The 25,874-nt window shown below is 45.0% G+C and overlaps 2 protein-coding genes across 2 annotated transcripts; both read right to left on the bottom strand.

The window, feature by feature from the left end:
- Nucleotides 1-2,746: 2,746 nt before the first annotated feature.
- On the bottom strand, nt 2,747-8,939 carry LOC133890797 (E3 ubiquitin-protein ligase At1g12760-like). Its single transcript, XM_062331354.1, has 5 exons — nt 8,360-8,939; nt 7,044-7,163; nt 6,197-6,329; nt 5,584-5,751; nt 2,747-3,224 (listed from the first exon to the last, which is right to left on the bottom strand). Exons 1-5 carry the CDS (start codon nt 8,845-8,847, stop codon nt 3,054-3,056), a joined length of 1,080 nt encoding a protein of 359 aa, XP_062187338.1. The 5' UTR covers nt 8,848-8,939; the 3' UTR covers nt 2,747-3,053.
- A 3,133-nt stretch (nt 8,940-12,072) lies between these two features.
- On the bottom strand, nt 12,073-23,769 carry LOC133890737 (uncharacterized). Its single transcript, XM_062331254.1, has 5 exons — nt 23,435-23,769; nt 23,204-23,347; nt 14,135-14,443; nt 13,918-14,061; nt 12,073-12,426 (listed from the first exon to the last, which is right to left on the bottom strand). Exons 1-5 carry the CDS (start codon nt 23,654-23,656, stop codon nt 12,283-12,285), a joined length of 963 nt encoding a protein of 320 aa, XP_062187238.1. The 5' UTR covers nt 23,657-23,769; the 3' UTR covers nt 12,073-12,282.
- Between the last annotated feature and the right edge of the window lie 2,105 nt (nt 23,770-25,874).

Genomic DNA, 25,874 nt, shown 5'->3' with positions numbered 1-25,874 from the left:
TGGGGGTAAGTTCATAAGCCAAGAGCAGGTAGAGCCCCTCAAGGCCACGTGGAAGTAGTTGGCCATCACCTTTTCATTCCCGCCCGCCACTTGAACGGCGGTGGTGTAGGTTTGGAGGAACTAGACGGGGTCAATGGACCCGTCGTACTTCTCCGGTAGCTCTGGCCTGAACTTCGTGGGCCAGTTGACCGGCGGAGCTCACTGGTGAATGTGCGGCAGCCCGTGCCATATCCCGCGGTGCCAGCAGTGCCCTTGGGGGGCGAACGCCGGCTCGCCGGGGAACCCCGGCGGTCGCAGGCCGGCACAGAGGAAGCCTGGTCCTCTGCCTTGGCCTCGCGCCGGGACTCCCGGTGGCGCTCGAGAGTAACGCGCGCATCCTCGATAGCCCTCCATTCATTGAGATGCAAGCGAAGGTTCTGAGCTCCTATTGTGACCAGGGGGCAGCACTTCGTCTGGAGCCTCCTCCCCTCCCCCGGCCGGTTCTGCCGCCACCCGAAGATGGTCCGGCTCTTGTTGCACCGCGGTGGGAGGTGGCGCGGGAACTTTCGGCAAGTACTTGCCGGTGAGCTGTGCCCACCAAGTCGACCACCTCCTGCAACCAACCGCCCTCCGGGGTTTCCCTCGCTGCATGGACAGGCGGGTGCCTGATGAGTGCTTGCGCCGCAAGCAAAGCACTCCCAGGGATGGCATCACCGAAGGTGAGTCTACGCCGTAACGGTGCCCGGCGCTGTCCGGACGTCGACCTTGCGGTAGGGACGTTTGCCGCTTGCTGAGGGTTTTACGGCCCGCCTGCGACGGCTGTGGCCCTGCTGGGCCCAGCGCTGTTGTCCCCGAGGGAGGGAGGCGCCGTACTGGCCGACTGCTACTGCTGCTGAGGAACAGCAGGAGCTGGGGCCTCCTGGGCCATGTGTTCCGCTTCTTCGCTCGAGTTTGAGCCAGTGCGCTGAAGACGATGTCCGCCCACCATTTTTCTTGCAGAAAACAGGGCAGATTCAGGGATGCAACCCCCCTACCTGGTGCGCCAGCTGTCGATGGATGAACACCGCAAGCGGGGATCCTGAGGGACCCCCTTTGAGATTCGGCCAGGGGCTGATTCTGGATCTACCTCGTAAGCGGAGATCTAGGAGGGACGAATGATCGTTGGCTAGTGAGAGTAAATGCTCAAGGGATTTTAGACAGGTTCTGACTGCACGGAGCGTAATACCTACTCCTGTGTGTATGATGTGCTATTAATGCTCTTGAAATGCCTTTCTCTAGATCTCTGTGTTACAAGGTTTTTTGTTCTATCTATCAAGTCTTGAGCTCCGATCTTGTTTCTCGCTTCCAGCTTGTCTTGGCCTCTAAGACTTGTTTGTCAAGCTCTTCAAAAGCTTTTTCCCTTTTTTTACGGAGTGCACCCCCCCCCCCCCCCCTTATCCTATCGAGGGAGGCTCGACGTGCTCAGAACGGGGGCACGAGTTCCCATGAGCCATAAATGGAAAGCAGTTGTTATGGGGCTACAGTTTGATGTTACAGGAGTTGAAAATACGCCTTCGGCCAGTCCCGTCGCCCATTACGCCCAACTTTTAGCACGTGCAGGGGGGCCCACCGGGCGGCCGCCGAACTGCCCCGTATGCTCGCTTGGTCAGGACAGATCTGACACTGCATGGGGGCAGGCGATACGCCTCGAGCCCAGCGACGATATCTCCAAGCCATTTCCCTTATGGGCCCCACAGGGTGACGTGCGATGGGACCCGTCGTATTAAATGTCCCCACGCCTTCCTGCCAGGCAGTGGGAGGGACTGACATACTCAGTACAACAGGCGTGGGAGGGTGGTTGGATGTGACCGGCCACGCTCCCTCTTAAATGCAGCATCAGGCCTCCCACCGATTGACACCTCACCATAGAGCCTTCGTAGGGTCCACCGACAAGGGGCTTCTCAGGTTCTCGGGGAACTCTGGGTACTCGGGGACCAACTGTTCTTTGTCCCGAACGTCCTCTCCCGGATTTGTCTTTTCTCGGGTCCTCGGGGAACTCCGAGTACTCGGGGACCACTGTTCATGGCCCCGAGCACCCCTCCCGGAACTGGCTCTTCTTGGGTCCTCAGGGAACTCCGGGTACTCGGGGATCACTGTTTATGACCCCGAGCACCCCTCCCGGAACTGGCTCTTCTTGGTCCTCGGGGAGGTGGTCTGAGGGATGGCATCATGTGGCATTCTGCTCTCCTGATCTCGGGACTCGAGAACCCCTGGTTCCCATATTACTGATAACGATGAAGTCTAAACAATGGTCACTAGTGCTTTCAATGATATACCAGAATTTAGTGAAGTCATTAAGACCCTTGCTGATCTTTTAGCGAAGTCATAAGACCCTTGCTGTTCTAAGAATATACCTATAGCACTAGTTGTTTTTTGGATTTCTTTTTAGTTGTTTTTTGGATTTTTTTTTTCTCGTAACTACAGACCGCTTCGTACGATGGCTGAATTAATTTTCGCTTGAGTTTGAGATAAATACAAACGATGACTGATGAACTGAAACTACCTATGTTCTGAATTGAAGATTTGGGAGGTCCAGATACGGTGCATAGATCCCGCCACCAAAGAATATAAGGACTTGGCGTCAACAGCAAAAGCTACACTGTTAACTACCATGAATCCATTCCCAGTCTACTGTTGCCTAGGCGATCCGATAGTGTAACCCGCCATTCAACTAGCTTGGCGTTGGCTGATTGTTCAAAAATGCTCAAGACAATGCAATCTGCGAGCATTTACACCAACCGTACAGGGAAACTCTGTATTGCGAAACTGAATCTCCAGTTCATGAGACATTTTACAAATGACTGCATTTCCAAGTCCAACACGACGTAAATGAGAGGACAATCGCAATGCAGTCGAACCAAGGAGGATGATGTACAATCGCTGCAAGAAACCGCTAAAAAGACCTAACGAGAGAACCAACTTCGGCAACCATCTGTGTGCATCACCAATACCTCGTAATTACACCACCGGGAATCACAACTCGGTACGCAGTACTACTGCAGAGCGCAGCCTTGGGCTGTTTTATCATGTGACACCTAGACTTCTTCTCTGCCAAGGTTGCTCTTGACAATTTTGAACTTGCACAGTGGACATGTCGCGTTTATGTGGAGCCACTTGTCTATGCAGGTGCAGTGGAAGTGATGGTTGCATGGGAGCTCACGCAGTTCCGCGCCATCTTCATAAGGACACATGCAGATACAACACTCCTGCATTTAAATGGACTGGTCAGTTTAGAACCTAATCGAATGGCATTTTCAGACTATTAAGATCTGAACGTTCTCAATAAGTAACATGTCATGGCATTTTCAGAGTTTTTATGTGCATAAACACAAGGACAGTAGTAGGCCTGCCTAAAGCACACAAAGGTAATAACATGTCCCATATAAGCACAACAGCACAAGCCATGACTTGTGAAGTTATAGGCAAGGCAAGAGAGAATGAACTAATTCAAATTCTATATCAAGTTTAAACATATTAATGCCTACAAAGAAATTTGATAGCATGTCAAGACAGGTGGGAGGTGGAGGTGTACTATTTGATAGCATGTCAAAACAGGTGGGAGGTGTGGGTGTACACCCCCACCACCCAAGTTCAAGTCCTCTTCAACTCAAATTTGGGCGCCTATTTCGTCTTATATACAATGCCACCTAGTTCCTCCTAGATTGGTCAAGTTCTTTTTTGATAGCATGTCAAGACAAATGGAGGTACTAAGGCAAAGGAGAAGAACTTCTAAAATAGAACACTTCCAATGTGACAGTGAAAGCCCTAACCTTTTGCAAATTTAGTCAAGATCCAACAGCACTTTCAAACAAGGTGAAGTGCATTCTGCAGTGTAGGAAATGGTTATTTCTAATCTAAATAACAGATTTAGACATCAAGCAATGTGAACAGTTCTTAAGGCGGTAAGGCGAGGTGAGGCGACCCACCCCCTTCATAACACCTAGATGATTAAGACTGGCAAGGTAACACCATACTCACATAATTTAATCAGCATTTTAGCAACACAAACATATATATCAGACAAAAAAGGGAAAATGGGAGCATACATAGGCCACTACAACAATCAGGCAGTCAGTCCACATGCCAAGCCCAATCCCAAGCGTGTCAGCCCATAAAGCACCCCATCCCCTCAGGTGTCGTATTTTTCACTATGTTTAGCCTTTCTTTTGAATATTTTATAAAAGTGGACCCGTCCTAAAACTTATTTAAAAAATGGCCCTTTTATGGCCACAATCAGTAGCACTGAGATTTAAACATCATGGCGCTAACATGGTGTGACATGGAAACCGTGCATCCATGTCAGCAGTCAGTGCCAACCACTTTGGCACTGAAGTGCACAATCTTCACACTAGTATAATTGGCACTGACCTAGTTGTCAGCTATTTTTCCCTTTGCTTTCCATTGGCGTGTCATGTCTTTTCCACAGTGGATGCATGCAACATACAACTGCCAAAAAGCTTAATCATACCATTGGAGGGAGAGGAAAAGACAGGGAAAAACAAGCATTCACACATGTTATTACTAGTAGTACTGCTTGTAATCTCCTCTGTCCCTATCTACGCTTTGTTCATTTTGTTTTTCTTTTAGATCTTTTCATTCTGTTTTTTTGACACTCCATATGTGCTACTTTCTAGCTCCTATTTGTGCTATCTTCTTTGGATTTGCATTTGCTTAATGAATAGCTAATGTCGGATCGCACAACCTTCCATTGTTTCTGCAGTCTTGCACCGGGAAAATACATGAGTGAATGAGGTTCTTTTGGTTTATTCTATTTGTAACTCCACATGCTTTGGCAATCCTACTTTTCACATCACAGAGAGAGAGAGTGTGTGTTAACCCACAAGAGTTGCATCTTCGACTAATTTCTTTGATTAGATCTGTGCTCATAGTTGTGCATTAGTACTAGGTTGATCCCATATATTAACGTTGTTCCTTTACGTAGAGACAGAGAACACAAGTAGTACTGCTAGCAATAACATGCGTGCGTGGATGCTAGCTTGCCCTCTCTTTCCCTTCCCTCCTCTGACATGCTTAAGCCTTTGGGCAGCTCCATGATGCATGCATCCACTTTTTCTTCACTCTCTGGCATGCTTAAGCTTCTTGGCAGCTGCAAGCATCCACTGTGATGTCCCAAGACAGCAGAGCACATCAAAGAGAAAAAAGTGGAGCAGCAGATCAGCGCCAACAATATTGGTGTGAAAATTGTGCATGTCAGCGCCAAGTCATCAACCACCTTGGCACTGACCTACTGCTGACATGGTGATGTGTCTTCCCAATGCCGTCACAGTAACCTCTTCCCTCTCCCTGCCTAAGGCAGGATGACTTGCCCCTCCAAGCACGCCTTACCGCCTTACCACCTAGGTGACGCCTTAAGAACACTGAATGTAAAACTTCTACATTAGGTGAACACTGAACAGTTTGCTGAAATTATCATATAATCCACGGTTATTTAAATGCTAAAAGGCAACTTGTAACACATTCAGAAGCAATAATGAATACTACGGAAGTAGAATAATAACACAATGGTGTCACTAAAACTTCTCCAAGTAAAGTTGAAAAACTTACTGCATCCTCAGCTGAAAGAATGTGTTTGACAGGAGGATTGGTACCACACTCGGTCATCACTCCACCCACAGGTGCTGCAATGCCAGCAACTAGCTTGTCAGCATCACCCATTGTCCGAAATTTGAATTTGGAAAGGTTGTTTATGTCTTCTTCAGATGCTCCCTCTTGCTTCAATTAAAACAAGAAAATAGTATCAGTATAATTAATTAATCTGATCATTTCTTGATGTATTACTGCACAGTATTTCTTTGGATTTGTGTCAAGAAGCAGAGACTGAGATTTATTTCCTTCCTTCCAAAAATCATCTTACTGGCAAATAAGTAGTTGTGATAATGTCAAAGATAAAGATACCATAATAAAATTGAAACAATGATGGTTACTCCATAAGTAACACGTCAACAGTGCCAAGCAACGCTTCCAGTTATAATTACATACACTGCTACAGGGCAGGTTATTCTTTTTTATGACATGGGTGGATCAACATTAGGCAAAGAATAATGGACAGCAATGGAGATACTGTATGTCTATATCATCCAAACTGGGCACTGGCTTGCATTTGACAGAAACATTTGAGAAAATGTATCTAGAAGACCAACTGGTAACAGGAACATACCTGATCAGTTACAGCATATAAGATAGCAATAATGCAAGGAAGGCAGCAGCAAACAGCGATACCAATCACACAAGCCAAGGCAACACAGAAGACCACAAAGAAAACATCAAATGCCAGAAAAATGATGGAGAGCCTGCAAAAAGAAGAGAAAGACGATAGCTATCTTAGACAACAAGTATCAATGTTAACATGCATATCAATAAAACTTCCTGTGCACAATGGCAGCTGCCCACCCACTGCTCCTCGTGATTAGCGCATAACAGTATCACACAAAAAATGAATATTCCACTGGTATTTCCCTCTATCCTCCATCCCCTCCCCTCCTCCACTGTGTCAGGTTGTTCCAGCTGGCAGTGGCGGCAGCACAGCAGCAGCAAAAGTGACAATGCAGCAGCAAGGCTACGGTAATGACATAGAGGCTGTGGCAGTGACCTGCTCCAGCACATTCATGTCAGAGAAGCAGGAGCGGCTCGGAAGGTCAGATCTGTGTCACAGCCACCTCTGCAACGTGTGCATCAGCACCCCAACGATCGCCAGCATGGTGGGCAGTGGCGGTGCTCAGCACAGCAGTAGGTGCATGGCAGCAGCAGAAGGCCAGCACACCAGCACCACGTCCATTAGCAGCATGGCCCCGCAGTCAGTGCCAACCAGCACGTGTGCAGCATACAGTGGCAAGGGTAGCGTGCCTATGTATGTACTATCCTAGCAGAGGGAAATACACATGTCTACGTGCTATTGAGCATACACTTGATCTCAAGTAGAAATGTGCGGTTTTCATAAGGGGCAGCTGACACTGTGCCCACTAAGAACTTTTCGTATTCATACATCAAGGCCAAAAGAGACATACCAGTATAGTTGAGGAGCATCATGAGATAAAGCTTGACCACCTGCAGATACCCAATAGAAGCCAATGATCCACCATATGAACGAAAACATCGTGTTTGCAGACTCCAAATGCTTCACAATACTGAACAGGGAAATGAATAAAAGAATAAGCCGGATGAAAAGGCATGTAATTTTATGCATTGAAGTATCGAAACATCTTCTAGTGTGATTTTGGGAGAATGAGGAAAAGGCATGTGAAGGGCGTTATGCAGAAACCACCAATGGGAAAATCAATTATACACAATTAGTCATCTAATTAGTGGGAATTTTTCATAGGAACCATTTGTTTGTTAAACATTTCAGAAATCTACATACTAAACAATCTTAAACAACCTACTTAGGTCACAACTCTTATTTCAATCTGTATAGTCCTATGCCACGAACGACAATTTCATTTCCTCAATCAATTTATCTTGTGAAATGGATTGCCATCAAGTGGCATATTGGCATGCAGGTCAAATTTTAAGAGTCAAAGGAAAATATTAAAAGCATATGTAATAGTAATTTCAGGGAGCACATTCAATGGAAGCAGTCTGGGAAGAATGATAAGGCTTCGTAGACAAGTACCTTAATTAAAAACCTAGGAACCAGTTATTGAAATATGGGGTTTCTGCATTGGAAACTGCTAATTACCTATTTGGATAGTGAGGACTCAGACCCAAATCCAAAAAAGTTACAAGAAAAATCCCCCTAATCCAAACACACCCTAAGCCAGTTTCTTAGTTCCATTGCAACTTACAAGTCACGCATGCTATCATCAATTACTCTCAACAGCTTCCTTAAGAAGACAACCTTAACCGAAACAACAGAGTTACACCCACAATCAGCCTTCCACCATCCCTACGGACAAATTTCTAAGCACAAAACATCACAAGTTCATCAATAAGCAGAGACCTCACACTCGAAGAGTCAACACATAAAGGGCTCATCACTCGCATCTAGTTCACAGATCAGAATTCCATCACACCCATCTAGTTCACAATTCAAATGGGAAGGACTTCGCTGACCAGCATAAAACCGCATGTAGACTAAACAACGCAAAGTATTGCTCATTTACAAATTACTGCAAGCAACAACATAAGCGCAGAAATGGTCAACACAACTCGAAACATGACGAGGTCAGGACCCAGGAGGTGATACGGAAATATGGTCACCATAGCAATAAGATGCTGCATCGATTCGATTGAAGGTCACATGTACCAATTAGATGTTTCTATTAACCGATCCACCAAAATTTAGGAAATATTAGTTAGGGGTTCGATCCGAGAAGTGCCTCACCTGAGCTTGAAATCCCCATCACCCGCGGCCTCCTGGTCCTCCCCTCCGCGCGCCTCCCTGCGGCGGCGCCTGTACTCGACGGCGACGCAGAGGACGTGGAGGAGGCACTGGAGCACGTAGCCCGCGAGCCAGACGCGGAGTGGCACCGCGGGTCGCTCCCGCAGGGACGCCGCGAGCACGGCCGCGGCGACGGCGACGAAGGCGAGGTTCCAGAGCACGTCGAGCACGACGACGGGCTTGGAGTAGGCCCAGTCGGTCTGGCGCTCCTCGAGGTGCTCGGTGGCCGTCTCCCGCACCGCCACTGATGGCTCCCGCATCAAGCGCCGGCTCCCCGAGCGGCGGATAAACCGCGCCGCGCCGCGGAGGCTCGTGAGCCGCCCGAGCAGCCCGCCGCCGGCACCGCCAGCAGCGGGGGAGGTCGGGGAGGGGAGGAGCGGCGAAGACGGGGACGACAGGTCACCCGAGCGGCGCGGGGAGGTGGATGCCATGGCGGGAGCCAAACCCTAGCTCTGGCCCTTTTTTTCCTTGCCCCAACCGTGTCTTCTTCCTCGCCCCAACCGTGTCTTCTTCCTCGCGGTTTGGTTTGGTTGTGTGGTAGCGAGTTGGTTTGCTTCGCTCGTGTGGTTCGGCAGTTGGCGTGGGAGGTTTCAGGCCAGGACGGGGTGGGGCGGGGGTGGTGACGTGTCCCCCCTTGGAGGTTTCTAGCGCCGCTATTTAGGTTTTCAGTTAGGCCCTCGTGTCTACCGTTAATGAAAGCGGGACCGCCCTAGTGAAAATTCCATATCAGTCCCTGGCCTAGTGACCATAGCTAGGCAATTGTATTTTGAATAAAACTTGGTCAAACACACCGCAATGGCATCTCGAGCAACTAACAAAGGTAATACCACTCCAAAAGTAATGAGGTAAAAAGGTGGAGGAGATTTTTTTTTTGCGAGGAGATATCTTAATTAGGAGAGGCATTTCCGGAAAATATGTACTTGGAATCGGAAAAATGCCTAAGTGTTTATAAACAAACCTTGTGGTAAGTGGAAGTCATTTAAAATAGTAGTAGTCTATACATTTGAAAAGAAATAGTAAAAGAGAACTCGACGAATTGAATGTTCAAATAAATACGTTCTAAGGTATGGCAATTTTTTCTAACGAAACCCATGGAAAAAAGGCCTATTGAATTGTTTGGATGTCGTTAGAGAGTTTGGAGGTTTAAGTGCTTACAGTGGTTGTAGTTTGCAATACTAGGAGCAAGTTAGGAAGATTGGTTATTGGTGACATCCGAGTTCAACGGGAAAAAATGGTAAAAGGGTATCTACAACATAAGCATGATTATAATTTTCTTATTCAGACCATATTGAATTTTGGTATTTGGTCTTTTTCTTTGTAAAACCATTACTGCACCCTTTTTATCCGAAAGTGGTGCGATTGTTTACATAGACATCCTAAAACTCAATTACATTTTAATTTATAAATTTGTAGATAATTCTTACAAACAACCTGGCCGTGTTCATTAGTGACTAGTGAGACTTTGAACTTTGGATCATCTCTAACCGATTTTTGTTAGGGTCTAGAATTTTTTTACAAAAGAATTTTCGTTCACTTCAATATTTCAACAGTTTCTCATTATAGTTTATGTCACGAAAGGATTTTTAACGTCATTCTCTCCTTTTTTTTCATAAATTCTTTCAAATAAAAGTTATTAAAAATGATAGAAAATAAAGAGAATAAAAATGGATAGGAGATTATCGTAGTCACGTAGCTTTAGCTAGCAGAACAACACCAACATCATGCCTCTAACGCAAAATAAAAAGGCTCACGCTCTCACACGAAAAAGAAATTAAGAAGACTTTAAGGCAAAAGGATGGAGTGGCAAATCTCCACGTCCCTGTGCCTGCTCGACAAGCAATGTGGGGGCACGTGAAGGAGTATGGAACTGAACAACTGGATCACGATGGCGATCGATGTTAAGGACGTGGACCTGTGACTGCTTCGACCAGTTGTTAGATGATTACCACGTGCCGAGGAATACTGCGGTATTTTAACATATCCTCCTTATTGAGCAAAAACATGCGCATTCTACACGGCATGTCAAATCAAACCACCTCGTCCTAAAAAAATGAGGAAGAAAGTCAAGCGATATATTGTTGCGATCTTAGCATTTGAAACGGTCATGTTGTCCCTCGTAGTTTGACCAACAAAAATGGAGGATAACCCCCATCGTTGTGCGATGGGTAAGCAGACAAAGAAATCTGAGTTATGTCATATTTTGTATTAATACTTTACCTTGACCAACCCCTTAGATGCCTGAGCTTGGGATTTTCTATTTTGGTTGCTCCAAGGGTGGAGTAAGTCTATTTATAGATTTCAATGAAGATCAGGGCAGTGACAAATTAATAGGCCCCTTTTAAAAAAAATTAAAAAAATTCTCAAAACGAGCTTACGTTTAATAAGTTGGTCTTCTTTATCTTTTTTTTTCTTTTCTTTTTTTTGGAAAGGGAAACAAGTTGGACTTCATCAGTGGATCTGAAGTGGCTAAGCCATGTAAAATAAAGCTCTATCTTTTAATTTCACCATAGATTTAAGTTTTTATTTTTAGTTTAAAATAAAAATAGCATAGCTCTCAAACACTTCTGTACCAATAACTTCATCTTTATGAACTTCTGAAGCTAAGAATACTCCGCTCCAAAATATCTTATAGTTGAAGCTTAAAAATGACCCTAAGTATAACCATGTGTGCCTCTATACCGATTCATCATGTCAACAGTAATATATCTCGAGGCCGGTGCCCTCCATGTGAACATAAAAAAAAATTGACTATGCAACGGCAATCGGCAACTTCGCTATATATTCAGGTATGTGCAGAATTGTGTTTCCCTAGCCAATTTCTATCAACTTTTACTGTATGTAGTCTAAGGCCCTGTTTTACATTGACATTGTTGTAGTCCATTCTTACGTATACTTTAGGGAAAAAAAACTTTCGGGCACCGGCTCAGTATTTTAAAAGTTTTTTTTACATTCATGACAGTGAATCTTTTGAAGTTTGTGAGTGTCCCTTAGACCATCTCCAACGGTTTTCCTTCAGGGACCAAAATCCCTTCACGACGAGATTTTCGTTCCCTTCAGCGCTCTAACGGTTTCCCTTCACGGTTACCGTCACGGCGGGATTCCCAGGGTCATTCCCTTCAGGACGGGATTCTCTCTCATTTCCCTTCGCGATTCCCCTCGAGAGGAAGCTGTTGTAGATGAGAGAAAATAAAAGGAATGAGAACGAGAAAGGGAATCGGAAATGGAACGAAATGAAGGGAATATGGTTGGAGATGGTCTTAGCTAACGGATTTTCACAGCAAAACACGACATACACTTTCTGACCTAAGCTTTTAAGGGCTCGTTTGGCAGGGCTCCAGATTCTCCCAGAAACGTTTCGGTTTCAGATTCTCCCTGGAAACGTTTCTCTGGTGAATCACCCTCAATTTTCTGAAAACGTTTGGCAGGGATTCTGGATTCGGATTCTTGAAGAAAAATAACCTGAGTGATTCTAGAAACGGGTGAAACACCATTTTAGGTGATTCTCCTCGTAGTGTTAAAAATGAGAAACATTTCAGGTGATTCAAGGTGAAACGTTTCACGTTTTGGTGCGTTTGGTAGGGATTCTAGAGAATCACCAGAGAATCTAAAACGTTTCTTACAACCAAACGGGACCTAAGTATCACTTGATCTCAATCTTCCGTAAGAAAATCAGAACACAACGGTCTTTTCTTCTTTTTCGCTGCAACTGTTGGCATGTATAGGAGGATTTAAACCATTACAACAGGATGGGCCCATATGATTTATTTCGTCAGGGAAACAACAGATATATGTTATCCAAGTGAAATGTACGCAATACAACTCTGGTGCTGCAAATAGAACACACTGTCCATACGCAACTAGATCATTCATAGGCTTGCCACAGGCATGATGTAAAAGGTGGCTCGAGATGTGTAGCAGAGCTTCTTGGTGTCCTTGAGCCTGAACTCGATTGTAGTAACTACGACCGATCTGCCCTTCCTTAGTATCTGCGCTTCAACATCCACTTCAGACTGCATCAACATAGATAGTGAACATTAGGACCAATACACGCTTGCACTCCTGACAGAGTAGAACTATCTGAAAATAAGAGGTAAAAGAACTCAAATGTGTCTATATTCCTAGTCTTGTCTGGTTTTCAGTTTCCATCAAAAAATTGTTGTATTTGGTCAGGGAGTGGTAGTGGCATGGCATTTCGGGGGTGGATTTCTAATGCTTGAGAAGGAAAGATGGCTTGTCCAAATCCAGCAAGGAACTTGGAGATCTAAATATAGTGGAGATAGTGCAGGAAATTAGTGATGGGAACAGTGAAGAAATGAGTTTGTCGAGTTGGAAACAATTGACAGTAGACCTATTCTTAATAAATGATGGGGAATAAGTACGCTAGGTTACAAGATTATTTTGGGATCAGTAGATGAGATAATTTAGCCTTTTGATTTCTTACTGGTCTTACTATCATGTTCATGAAATAAATTGCAACAAGAGGAGTGATACATAAATAGATACAAATCACTCAGAAGCCAAAAACATAATTATAGTCCCACTCCCTCCGTCCATTTTTATAAGGCGTGTTTTGACTTGGTACGATCTTCTAAGTAATAATATATTGCTACCAATTACAAGATCATAACCATATGAGTGTACATTAAAATATGAATCTAGTTGTCCCACTTTTATATCACTAAATTCATATATAGTTAGCCTAATTATTGGTCAAAATTTACCAAGTTTGAACTCTCGAATATGTGGGCGCCTTACATTTGTGGAAGGTAATTAATTCTGCCATGCTGTGTTCTCCATCATGCCATGACACTAGTACTTCACAGTATACACATCGTAAACTCCATACTTGTTCTTATGTGGTATTTTTTATAAGTTGTACTGTTATTTGACATGCTTATCTCGAACTTCTATAGTCTAGGTGAGGGGGCAGTTTACACAAAACCAAACATCCCCATTCTGTTATGTACTTATGTGCCTTACCTTGCTTGAAAGTTCAAACATATGAGGAAAGACACCTGCAATTTACATGTCCTATTATTTTCACTGATCTTGTCCTAGGCTTCATAGTACTTGCACAAATTGGTGACAATCAAGCATATATTTTCTACTCTCTTGTAGTATTGAACTCCTAATATATCTCACAAAACGTATTCCGGGCAGAACGTTCACCTCAGATGTTAGCTAGAGGTTTACTAGATCCGGAACCTCGTTAACCAAGCAGCCCCATTTATAGCTAGGTTATTCAACGATTCTCAGTCACAAACTAGTAGTGATTAGTTCGTAATATCTTTTTCTATACCCAAATTAACCAAAGAAGCAGTAGCAAGTTTCGGAACCCTGATTCCCCACATTATCAGGAAGCTTCGAATTACTGCAAGAAATTGGCCCACACGCAGAAATTTGTGAACAGACTCGATCACACACAACGCATGATGGATAGCAGTCAAAAATATTGGGACGACAAAATGTATCACGATGTTGAGAATTTATTAGAAGCTAACATCGAGGCGTGCGGCGGCAAGGTACGCGGTGCTGAGCTCGCCGAGGAACATCTCCTTATCCCCGGTCGCGGCGCGCGCGCACGCCATCCCGACGGCCTCCGAGACGGCCGCCACCGCGCCACCGTGGAGCGTGTTGTACGCGTTCTGCACGCACACCCGACACCACTAGGTGGGTAAGCAGCAGTCAAACGAGGAGGAGCTTCAGCTAAGCGCTCACCGTCACGGCGGGGGAGACGGTGAGGGTGCAGGAGACGCGCGGGGCCGGGGAGGCCGAGACGGCGGCGGAGGAGAGAATGGCATGGACGAGCGCGGAGTAGGCGTCGGGGAGCTCGGCCGAGGCCGGGAGGCGCGCGTCCGCGCCCAGGGCGCGGAAGAAGGCCAGCGTACGCGCCCGGGACTCCGCCGGCGACAGCCGCTGCGGCTCCCCCTCCGGCGGCGGCTGCATCCTTTCGCCCGCTTGAGTTGCTTGCTGCTCCGGCAGTCCGGCGGCGCGGGGGTAGTTGGCGGCTGCGGTCGCCAGGCCGCCCTTAATCACGAGCGGGATGGAGGAATGGGATCCACTCAGGTGACGTGAGTTTAAATTAACTCGAACTGTGCTACAGTGTTTTCGGTTAACAGTACTGTACTACAGAAAATTTTGTTATGATGTTGTCTCACAATTTATTGTTCATCCGTGGGGGCACTTTGGCGCAGTCATGACCGACAACCGATGGCAGAGCGCGCGGTCGGTGCTCTGCTTCTCGTTTAACGTAAGCCAATATGGGATTAAGGAAAAGGATATGTTATTTGCTGCACGTGTGCAGTAACTCATAACTTCATATTTTTGGAAAGTTCTCTATCTGTAACTTTTCTTTTTTAAAAACTTTTCTAAAAAATTTATTAATATAAGTTATCAAGATAAGTTTTTAAATAAATTTTCGAATAAATTTTTCGAAAAAGTTAAGCAGAAAAGTTTAAGAAAAAATTTGCTCGGAAAATTTATTCGAAAAAATTTTCAGAAAAAAAAATGGAAAAATGAAAAGTGAACCTGTCAGGGAGGCAACGTGCGCGTGAGAAAAATGATTTCTATAAGGAAAATCACAAGAGAAGTGGCAATGATGTCAGCATGCACTTGCTCATAGGAAATGACTTCCTCTGTTAATAGTTACTTAAAATGATTATAGTTTTTTTGTTGACTGTTCTTTTTGAGTTTTTGTTTCCATCATTATGATATATGTTATGAGCTTAACAAAATGGGACACATATTACATATATTTTGGTCATATATGTATCTACTAGCAAATTATATGTAAATTCTACAACTTGATTGTCAAGCCGCAAAAATAAATTGTCAGGTTAACGTCTTCTATCTTGTCATTTAATAACTTGCTAGCACTTTTACAACTTAGTAGTTCTAGTTTTGTAGCAACTTGATTGTGTGTAAAGTTATGCTTCGTAGCAATTTATATCGAGACTATGTGACAACTTCTAATAAGTAGAATTTTTAGTAAATACCTTTGTAGCAACATATGTGCATACTATTAAACAATTTTAAATGAGATAACAACTAAAATTACTATTTGCTGCAACTTATATAGAAACTCTATTGCAACTTTAATGAATATTTTGATAGTAACTTATATGAAAACTTTATTAGCATGTTTACGCATAACTTGCTAGTAATGTTTTTATCAGCATGCGAGGGGCTTTTCATGTCAGTAATGTTAGACCATCTTCAACCATATTCCCTTCATTTCGTTCCCTTCCCGATTCCCTTCTCCGTTCTCATTCCCTTTATTTCCTCTCATCTCCAACAGCTTCCCCTCGAGGGGAATCGCGAAGGGAAAGGAGAGAGAATCCCATCCTGGAGGGAATGACCCTGGGAATCCCATCATGACGAGAACCGTGAAGGGAAACCGTTGGAGCGCTGAAGGGAACGAAAATCCCGTCGTGAAGGGATTCTGGTCCCTGAAGGAAAACCGTTAAAGATGGTCTTATAAGTCTAATTGGGCAGCAAGTTCACACACCTAAATGTAGTACACCATCTATATATGGAAGGTCCTAGAGCACCGGTTGTAATGAGCGTGAGGGGCTCTTCATGTCCGTAATGTTGTGGTTTAATTGGGGCAACAAAGTTCACACACATTCACCCCTCCTTCCAGGGGTGCTATACAGAGCCTACGCGTTGTTTCAAGCACAAATGCACACCCTCGACATTGTCCACGTGCCACCCGTCGCCGCCATCGCTGCCCAGCATCACTGGCGTCACACCTCCCCAGCGCCTCCCAAACACTGACCGGTTAGCCTTTCTGGCGACCGCCCGCCATACGGAAAAACATTCTGACTAAGATCTCAAAATGTTTAATAGGAGAAAAATGTTCCAAACACTATTCCTCACCTCCATCTTCCTTCCCTCCAATGAAGGCGACACTACCTGTCAGTCGTGTCGCCTCCTTATCAGCTTGCCTCTTCATTGTGTCACCTCACGCCACCTCCACCTCGCATTGTCGAGTTGCCTCCGCCTCACACACCTCCTCATCGCTGCCTTCCCTCGTATCCCATCAGGACGCCTCACGGCCTCCCCTTTGTGCCTCCTCCCGATGCTGCTAAGACCCTCGCACCCTAACCCATCGATGGGCGGCGGTGAAGGGCCGCTGTGGGAGATGGAGGGTGACCTACAGGTGGATGTGCAACCTCAGGTTGTAGGCCTCAGATGCTCCTTCCACTCTCTTCTCACTCATAATTGACAACCACCTTCAAGATGGCGAGCTCTCTGTAGCTTTGTCCTCCCGCATCTCGTCACTACACCTCTTGCTCCTTGCTGCACGGCACCTTTTGTGTCCCTGCCGCTCCCGTGATCCTCAAATTGGGATAGGTCAATCTCGTGATTGTCGAATCAGGAGAGGTACCCTCCTATTCTTGTTGCTCGCAAGTCGACAGATATCAGACCCGTCTAAATTACACCTGGCTTAATTGACACACCAATCGATTAAAATGAGAGTAATTCCGGTAGTCTTGATATATGCTCAAGAAAGCTCAAGATCCCAGCACATACTATTTATAATATAGTTTCATCATAGGATATGAATAGAGTGCAAAAGTTTTTAACTTTTATTACATATCTTGTTTATAATTCCAGTTTCTGCTTGCTAGTAGAGTTTTCACACGCAACAGAAAGAAAATAAAACAAAAGGCCAGTAGCATCATTGCCCATAGACACCATCGGGATTAACTTAAACATTCCTTCTCTACTCCTGCCCATCCTAGGCATCAGCAACATAAAAGTATCCGTACACTAGCTCATCGTATCTACATCAACTTAAGGGCAATACCCTAAGTATGAATGTACTCGCAAGACTTACACAATATGGGTATATACTATCCCAACTCCAAAGATAATGGATTTGGTTGAATAGCAAAAAAAAGTCACATAGTTAAGTTGATTCAGCGAAAAACACTTTACTCAATGTAACCGCATAAACAACTAGCACTAATCATCAACGATCATAATCTTTACGAAAAGTAACTTTCTCAACTCAAATAACATCAGCACATGCTTCTCCCAGAAGTCCACGTGCTTTCTATTTCCCAAACTAAACGAAACTCTATAACTGATGCGGATGAAACTTAAGCATACTCATGACCGAGAGTGCGACAATTGGAATTATTCTTACACCCTGCAGAAGGTACATCTTTATCCACACAACTCAGGTCTATCCTCTTGACCCCCGAGATAACATTTCTCATACCCGAAACTACCCACTTGCACATACCCCTATGGCACCAGGATTACCACGAGTGTCCCGGACACCTCCGGCTTCCCATCACCTTTCATCTCATCATCCTTTTTCTTATGTGTCATAGGGCCGCAAGTCAAGTGTTAGTATGGTATATGATAATTAGCTTATTCGTATATTTATTGAATACGTGAAAGTACAAAAAGTGCTTAAGCCAACGACACCAAAGATCAGTGCTTAACCGATACAAACGGTCTATGACACCCAGGTCTCCTCTCCCGAATTGTCCTTGACATCGCTCACATTTTGTCTCGATCTCACCAACTCATCATCACAACTTGTCACTCTTTTGAAATAGTAATTGACAGTTATGTAGCTCACGAATGACGATGACATCCATCGCTCCACTTTCTACCGAGAACATATGCAAAGGCTAAGAAATTACCATATCACTTTTAAGTTAAACCATGACACATTATACCCAGGCTACAAGGATTAGGATCAATAACTTTGCCAAGGTATGTACTATGCAATAAATATGATCTACCCACACACACACACACATATATATATATATATGACACATAGCAATAGCTAGCAAGTTGACCAACAATTCGCCAAAATATAGGAGATATATGATAGATGTTTGTCTGGTGTTTCCTGTTGACTCACAAACTCCACTGATTCGTCTTCAGGTTCAAACTCACGACTATCCGAAACTTTGTTTGCTAAATAAAATGTGATGCATCAGAATGAGTATGGATGATATGCGATGAGAAATGCTCCACAATGCATGACCAAAGTGAATATGCAATGCATCATGGCATGAGTTTTAAACAATCAAAGATTTTCTTAATTTTGATTATTGTTAATCATTTAATATTTCCTAGATTAATTAAGCTTAGCTCAAAGCTTAATCCTAAATAGAAAATTAATTAAGTTTAATATGAGGGTGAGTATTTTTAATGAACAGGGTAAGTCATAATAAAATAAACAAAGTTGGTTTCACCAATTTTGGATTTATGAATAATTAGTTATTAATTATTAAAGATTAAACACAATTCATTAACTATAGGAATTTCAGTACATATATCATGGCTCCTGGTATTTTTAGTATGTAAAGAATGATTATATAAAGCTAACAAAATTGGTTTCATAATTTTTAGAATAATATTTAATTTCCTATGCATTTACAAGTTTTCAGACGAATTAACAATGCAACAACAATAATTCTATTTTGCATTTTCCAAAATAACCGAAAATTAAAAAGCACTAAATCCTATTTGTACCCAAGCTCAACTAGCCCTACACATGAAGGTGGGACCGGTCTGATTGACTCGGGTCAAAATTGACCCAAGCGAGGCAGGCACAATACTGAGCTGTCCAGCGGCTTGGCTGGACCTCGCCGGCGGAGAACGACGGTGAACCTCAGCCAATGGAGGGCAGCAACGGCATTAGCGCAAGCACAGGTCTTGTCTGAGGCATGAGTGGACGACAACGATGATCGAAAAGCGACCAGCAATGGCGCATGGCGGCAGCCGAACTATGGCGGCTCAGTTGCACATCAGGGTCAGTGAAGAGCGGCGGCTCGACTGATAGAGAGCAGCAGGAGCATCAGCGCAACCTAGGGAAGCTATTAGGCACGGTCCCGTCCGACGGGCTTGGCCGGGGCACGGCTGGCAGCATGCACAAAGGCAGCGGCAGCAGGTGGCTCACGCAGAGACCCGCACCAACGTCGAGCCGAAGCTAAAGCGACGCATGCACAAGATAGAGAAGAGTGCGGGGGGGGGGGGGAGCTTACCATGGTTTCGATTGGGCTGGAGAAGCGGCATGGTGGTGGGTCAACAGCGGAATGGTGGCGACACACGCTGGAGTTGGGGAAGAGAAGGTCGGCACGCCAAATTTGGTGGGGAGAGGTGGGGATTCGGCGGGGAGAACAGTGGAGGGTGTCGGGTTATTTTCACGGAGGCTTCACATGGCCAGGCTGAGGCTAAACAGAGCTCAGGCATAATGGATTGGAGCTTTTATGGCGATGTGATGTGCTCTGAGGCTCTGCAATAATCTGGCGGGGTGAGAGAGAGATTGAGCAGAGAGAGATAAGGGCGATAGAGGGGAAGGAATAAGGGCAACGGCCGATCTCTTTGGAAGGAGGCTAGAGAGTGTGACTCGGTGGCTGACTACAATTGTCAATAGCAGCGGTGACCGACACAGAGCAGAGAGCGAAGGGGATGACGAGAGAGACTAGATGAACAGTGACCGATATGAGAGAATATATATCCCTCCTTCTTTGTTCCAAAAGTGAGAGAAATTTTATGAGAAACTATAATTCATGTGCAACCTATTTTAATTGGTTCGATCTAAAAAGCCTGAGTCAAACTTAAATTAAAATTTTGTGAAATCCTTTACAATGTGTCACTTTCATAAATTTAACAACTTAAATTTAATTTCAATTATATTAATTACTTGCTCAAGGCTTCAATTATGATACTAATGATGCTCAAAAATAATTAATGATATGTTTAAGAAATTTAGATGTTAAAGCAGAGCCCTTGCCTTTCTCCTTCTCATTCATGATCGTGGTTGATCCTCCCACGTCTGGCACCGCGCTATTGCCTCCGTGCCCCCAGAGCAATTGTTTTTTTATGCTTGGAACAATCGCTTTATCTGGAATATTGATTTCACACTCAAAACATCTGATTATATGCTTGGAACATTTGATTTACTCACCAGGGTAGCTCGCCGGTGTCAGAGGTGAGCAAAAAAAGGGGTGTGGCGGCAGTGCCGACAACAATCGTGTCTAGGGGTGTGTGAGACCAGGCTATTATACGTCGCACGCGTATAATAAAATTCCTCTTTCTTTTCACCTTTTATTTTGTTTTTTGGGTCTTTTTTTGTCTATTCAATGTTATATTTATTTCATGTGACTTCAATTTCTATCTTTTCATTTATATGCACTTAACCGTCTTTAAGAGGTGACGTAACAATTTGCAAAATCTAATTCGATAACTCAGGAGACCATAAGCAATATTATGCAAAATCCGGGCACAACAATTTGTTGAACCTTATGCCTCAATTTATGAAAACATATCACCATTTATACCTGGTTTGTTGGGATAATTTTTTTTTTCCGAAAGATCATGACGAGCTAGAGCTCCAATCTAGCATATATATATAAAGAAGAAGAGAAATGATCTAGTTTATAAAGAAAATCGGATCCGAAAACCTTAACAAAAGTACGGTTTCAGAAAGAAAAATCGGCACACAACACCAAGACGACAATACAACCTCAACTCAAAACAGAAACGCCCACACCAAAAAGCACAACCAAATAACAAACAAGTCCAACCCAACTCAACTCACTCGCTAACCAACCAAACGACTGTCACCCTCACAACTCAGATAGCGGAGCCCTGCTCCCACACCGTCATAACTCGGTTGGCAGAGCCCTGCTCCCACGCCGCCACATCACAACTCAGTCAGTGGAGTCTTCCTCCCATATCGCACCACTCTGTCACACTAATCGGTAACGCGTCGCTTCAAAAGAGCGCGCATTGGAATAAATCGTTGTCGAGAAGTGCCAATCTAGAATAGAGAGTCGACGTGAAACGAGAACGTAGGAATGAACCTACAAAAGAAACTTGCGGTTCAAACCGAACCTGACCACGCCGCCACTAAGACAGCAACCATCATGACGCGAGAACTGAACTTCTAGAGCGATGCCTCCAAGGAGAACGCGATGCCGAGTCGCTGCAGTCAGCTGTGCTTGCACGAACTAGGTTTTCACCCAAAAGCCCCAGGGGAGGGGAGTGGAGAGATGCCCTGACAACGCCTCTAAGGAAGAGAACAGCGCCTAAGGGCGGCATCATCGTCGATGCCAGCCAAAAAAAAGCAAAGCTTTCACCAGCGGCTCCCACCTCCGGCCCCTTGTGCACGACCAGCTCGCGCAAGGGCCATGACTAAAGCAGCAACATCGTTGCCACCTCGCAGTCGCGTCGTCCCTAGTCCAACCCAACGCCACGAAGCTCCATACAAACCCAACCTGCAGAAGAGGAGGGGGCCAGGCAAGGGAAGGAGCAACACAAATGCCAGGAACCAAGATCGGCACGGTGCCATCGCCACCGAACGCCAACCAAAGCAGTGGAAGTACGAGTGCGCCACGTAGTCGGTCCGTGCCAAAGGCAACAGATCAGTGCCCACCGCCCCAACACCGACACCGGAGCAGACCGAAGGCCCCGTGCCACTAGGCGTGCGGAACAGGCTGCCACGCCGCCGGGCTGTGCCCCCGCTCACACGGTCGTGACCATGCAGAAGCACAATGCCGCCTTCCGGAGTAGCAGCAGCAGCAGGGCACCCAGCCAACTCACCGTCCACCCCTGTCGCGCCATCGCCTCCGCTCGCACTTCGATCCGTGGTGACGCCACCAGCTTCTCAGCATAGCACGTCCGGCGGAGACCTAGAGCGGACACGTCCCGCGGCCGCATGGGTCACGGGCAGCACCCCGACGGGCAGAAGGAAGGGTGGCATCATGGTGGAGGTGACCCACCATAAGGAGGAGCGCCAGAGGACCCACCAACACTTACTGAAGGAGTATCCCGTCTTGGCTAGGTCCATGGAACTGTTAACCGCGGCCACCACGTCTAGCCAGGAACGCGAAATGATCGCGACCTGTCGGAGAAGAAGCTGGACAGGCCCCTCCTGCAAGTGAGGCACGGATTTGTAACGGGTTGGCCACCACGACGCAGATCCGACCGGCGGAAGACCTGAACCGGCCAAGCCGGGACGAATCCGACGAGGGCACCATAGGCCCGGACCGAGCCACCTGACGAAGAAAACTAACCAACAGAGGAGGAGAAAGGGGGAAGGGGAAGGGGAAGGGGCCACCACCGTCGGAGCAGGTCGCTGGTGGTGGCGGCAGCCAGGTTAGGTGTGGAGAGGGGGCGCTAGGCGGCGGTGTGAGTCGTCTCGAGGGGGACGACGCGAGGCGCTTCCTTTTGTTGATTGGGACAATATATTTGATTTGTCGGGATAATATATTTGAATTGTTCTCTTTTTCGTGAAAGACATAAAATTTTAAAACATACTGTATGTAATATGGATCTTAAGCTGAAGGATTATTTGTGACGAAAACAAAATACACATGGTGCAAACAATTCTTGACCAACCGTTAAGAGAAATTTGGGTTCTAAACCCCGATTCATGCATACTTTGGTGAGCTCTGAGAGGGGAGATGCTGGATTATCAGTGATCGACTGATCGCCAATCACAAAATGCTCATAGTAAACTAGTTTAACCAATTAAAGAATCACTAATGAATTTCGCAGGTCCCTGATTCCCCTATCATCGAGTTACTGCAAGAACTTGCCCCAGAGCACATAGCAACTCCCCGCATTACCAAGAAGCTTCGAGTCAATGCAAAAAATTGCCTCGAACCATATAGCAATTTGTGAAGTTTGACTCGATCACACTCAAAGAATGCTGGATGTATGTATGTGTGTGTGTATATAGAGGTAGGTATGTATGTATGTATTTATGTATGTATCACGGTGTGGAGGATTTTTTTAGAAGCTCACATTCAGGCGCGCGGCTGCGAGGTACGCGGTGCTGAGCTCACCGAGGAACATCTCCTTGTCCCCGGCCGCCGCGCGCGCGCACGCCATCCCGACGGCCTCCGCAACGGCCGCCACAGCGCCGCCGTGGAGCGTGTTGTACTGGTTCTGCACCGCGCCGGCCAGAGGTAAGCAGCAGAGAAAGAGAAAGAGTGAGTCAGTTCAACGGGAAGCTTCAGCTAAGTAAGTGCTCACCGCCACGGCGGGGGAGATGGTGAGGGTGCAGGAGACGCGCGATGCGGAGACGGCGGCGGGGGAGAGGAGGGCGCGGACGAGGGCGGAGTAGGCGTCGGAGCGCTCAGCGGAGGCCGGGAGGGGCACGTCCGCACCCAGGCCTTGGAAGAAGCGCAGCGTCCGCTCCCGGGACTCCGCCCCCGATAGCTTCTGCCGCTTCCCCTCCGGCGGCGGCGGCGGCATGTTTCCTACGCCCGCTGTATGCTCTGCTCGACTGCTCCGTCTGCTCCGTCGGTGGTCACTCGCGACTCGGGATGGGGGCAGGTGTGGGTGGGGCCGGCGGCGGCATCTTTTCGTCCGCTCATCATCTGTAATCATAATATTCTCTTTATTTTGTTCATTTTTTATTTTTTATTTTTTATTTTTTTATTTTTTTATCTTCAGCAGTTTTTTTTTAAGGAACAGAGAATCCTGCTCTAAACAGAATAATTTTGAGAATTCCTTTATGATAGAAATCGCGAATAAAAATCGTTAAAACGCTAAAAAAAAATTCTTTTATAAATTTTTTTTATCCTCGACGAGAATCTTTTGAAGATAATCTTAGATCCTACCAATAAGGGAGCTCCACTCATTTTCTTGCTAATCACATGTTTAATCCATTGGGTATGACCCTGCACTTCTAACCCCAATAAAGAAATTAGCTCAACAAAACAATACGCTTGTTTCGCACTGTATATTCGACTTGCTCTTTTTTTTCTCGGCGTTGCCGCCCACAAATCGCCCTTGTGTATATTCCGCTATAGTTGTTGCTATAGTAATTGGATGCAAAGCCATAGACTCTAGAAAGGTATCCTATAGCTTCCTTCTAATTAATCTAATCTTTAATTGTTATATAAAATTTTGTTTTAATTAGATTAGTCAGGTTCAAGTATATATGGTTAATTTTATTATATATTTTTAGTTGTGATGATGAATTGATGATGTTACGAAAGATGTTATTCTCTTTTTTTTTTCTAATTTTAGTATGTTTTGATAGCTTTTACATATTGACTTGTCTAACTATGATAAAGAGACTAAGGATGATCGATAATTTTATAAACTAGTTGTCTTAAGTTCTAATTGTGATGAAAATTTTAATGCGGTTATTGATCAACCTATTGAACCATTTGATATATAAATTCCTGATCAGAATAATCATACACCACCACAAGATCAATGAGCAAAAACTATAACTACAATATTTGAGAGAGATCAGATAAATGCCTTCAAATTTGAGATACTTGTTAGCTAATTAAGTAGATAAGACAATTAATTTTCTTTTATACTGCAAAACATATATTGTTATACATAATATCCCTTCTCTAGTTGAGTCAGTATATACGCGTATATACCATTATTTCATCCTTGTTATCATTTGATTGCTCTCAACCGTTACGACTTCACCGTATTGTCCAATTCTAGCTCCGTCCCTGCGCTCAGATAACAAGATGGAAGAAATTTTTTTATGTACAAGAAGGCCGTGTTGCAAGATTTGGGTGCCACCTCAGCATGTATGCAGTAGAAATGGGAAGGAAAAGAATAGCACGCCTTGGCCGCCTATCTCTTGTAGATCTGTATTCAATCTACCTCTAAACAGAATCCAGGAGAATAATAGCTTTGTGACGATGATTTCCAGCACAGTTTGCTCTGTTCCCGTCATGGCTCTACATGTCAGCTTTTGAAAGGAGCACGTAGCTTCGGGCAGAGATGATTAAATGCATCACTTGGGTTGGTCTGACACGGTTCAGTTTGGTACGATCTGGCTACGGCATGATTCGATACGTCTGTTTACTGTAACGGATCGTACTGTTTCGATTCGTGTGCCGTGTTCTCAGTCTACAGCACGGCTCATCTTCCACCGTGCCATGCCGGGTCAGCCCATGACACGGTTAGCACGACGGGTCCAGCCGACACAGTAGAGACATGCTCGGCCCACCAGCACTCCAAAAATAGAAAAAATAAAAAATAATAGCTATAAAATTCAAAAAAATAAAAAAAATTATAGAAAATAAATAAAAAAGAGCTTTATTGATTGGTTGCCTCGTTAAAAACCTTTCCACTAGAAGGAAAAAAAGAGTACAACCTACGATTATGCTCCAAAAATTACATGATTTCATTAGAAACTCCAGAATTTTGCTTGCAATATTTAATATGTTTCCTCAAGTGTCCCGTTCTATTTAGAGATCTGGCACCTAATTCATTGCTGCATATATTACACTTAGCAAATCTTACATGTTCCCCATTATTCTCTAAAGACCTTTTCAAAATGTTGCCATACCCATGACCATGCACGCGAGTCCTCGACGTCTTGGTCCATAAATTGAAATATGGAATTGATTTCTTGATGTGAAGAGACTACTGGCTACTTGGCTAGCAACTAGGAAAAGAGAGATGGGTGGCCGATGAGATCACATGGAGTTTG

The sequence above is a fragment of the Phragmites australis genome, chromosome 14 (genome assembly GCF_958298935.1).
Source record: "Phragmites australis chromosome 14, lpPhrAust1.1, whole genome shotgun sequence".
In the NCBI taxonomy this organism is placed as follows: Eukaryota; Viridiplantae; Streptophyta; class Magnoliopsida; order Poales; family Poaceae; genus Phragmites; species Phragmites australis.
Note: the sequence above shows the minus strand (reverse complement) of the source record. Positions and strands in the feature narration are given on the sequence as shown.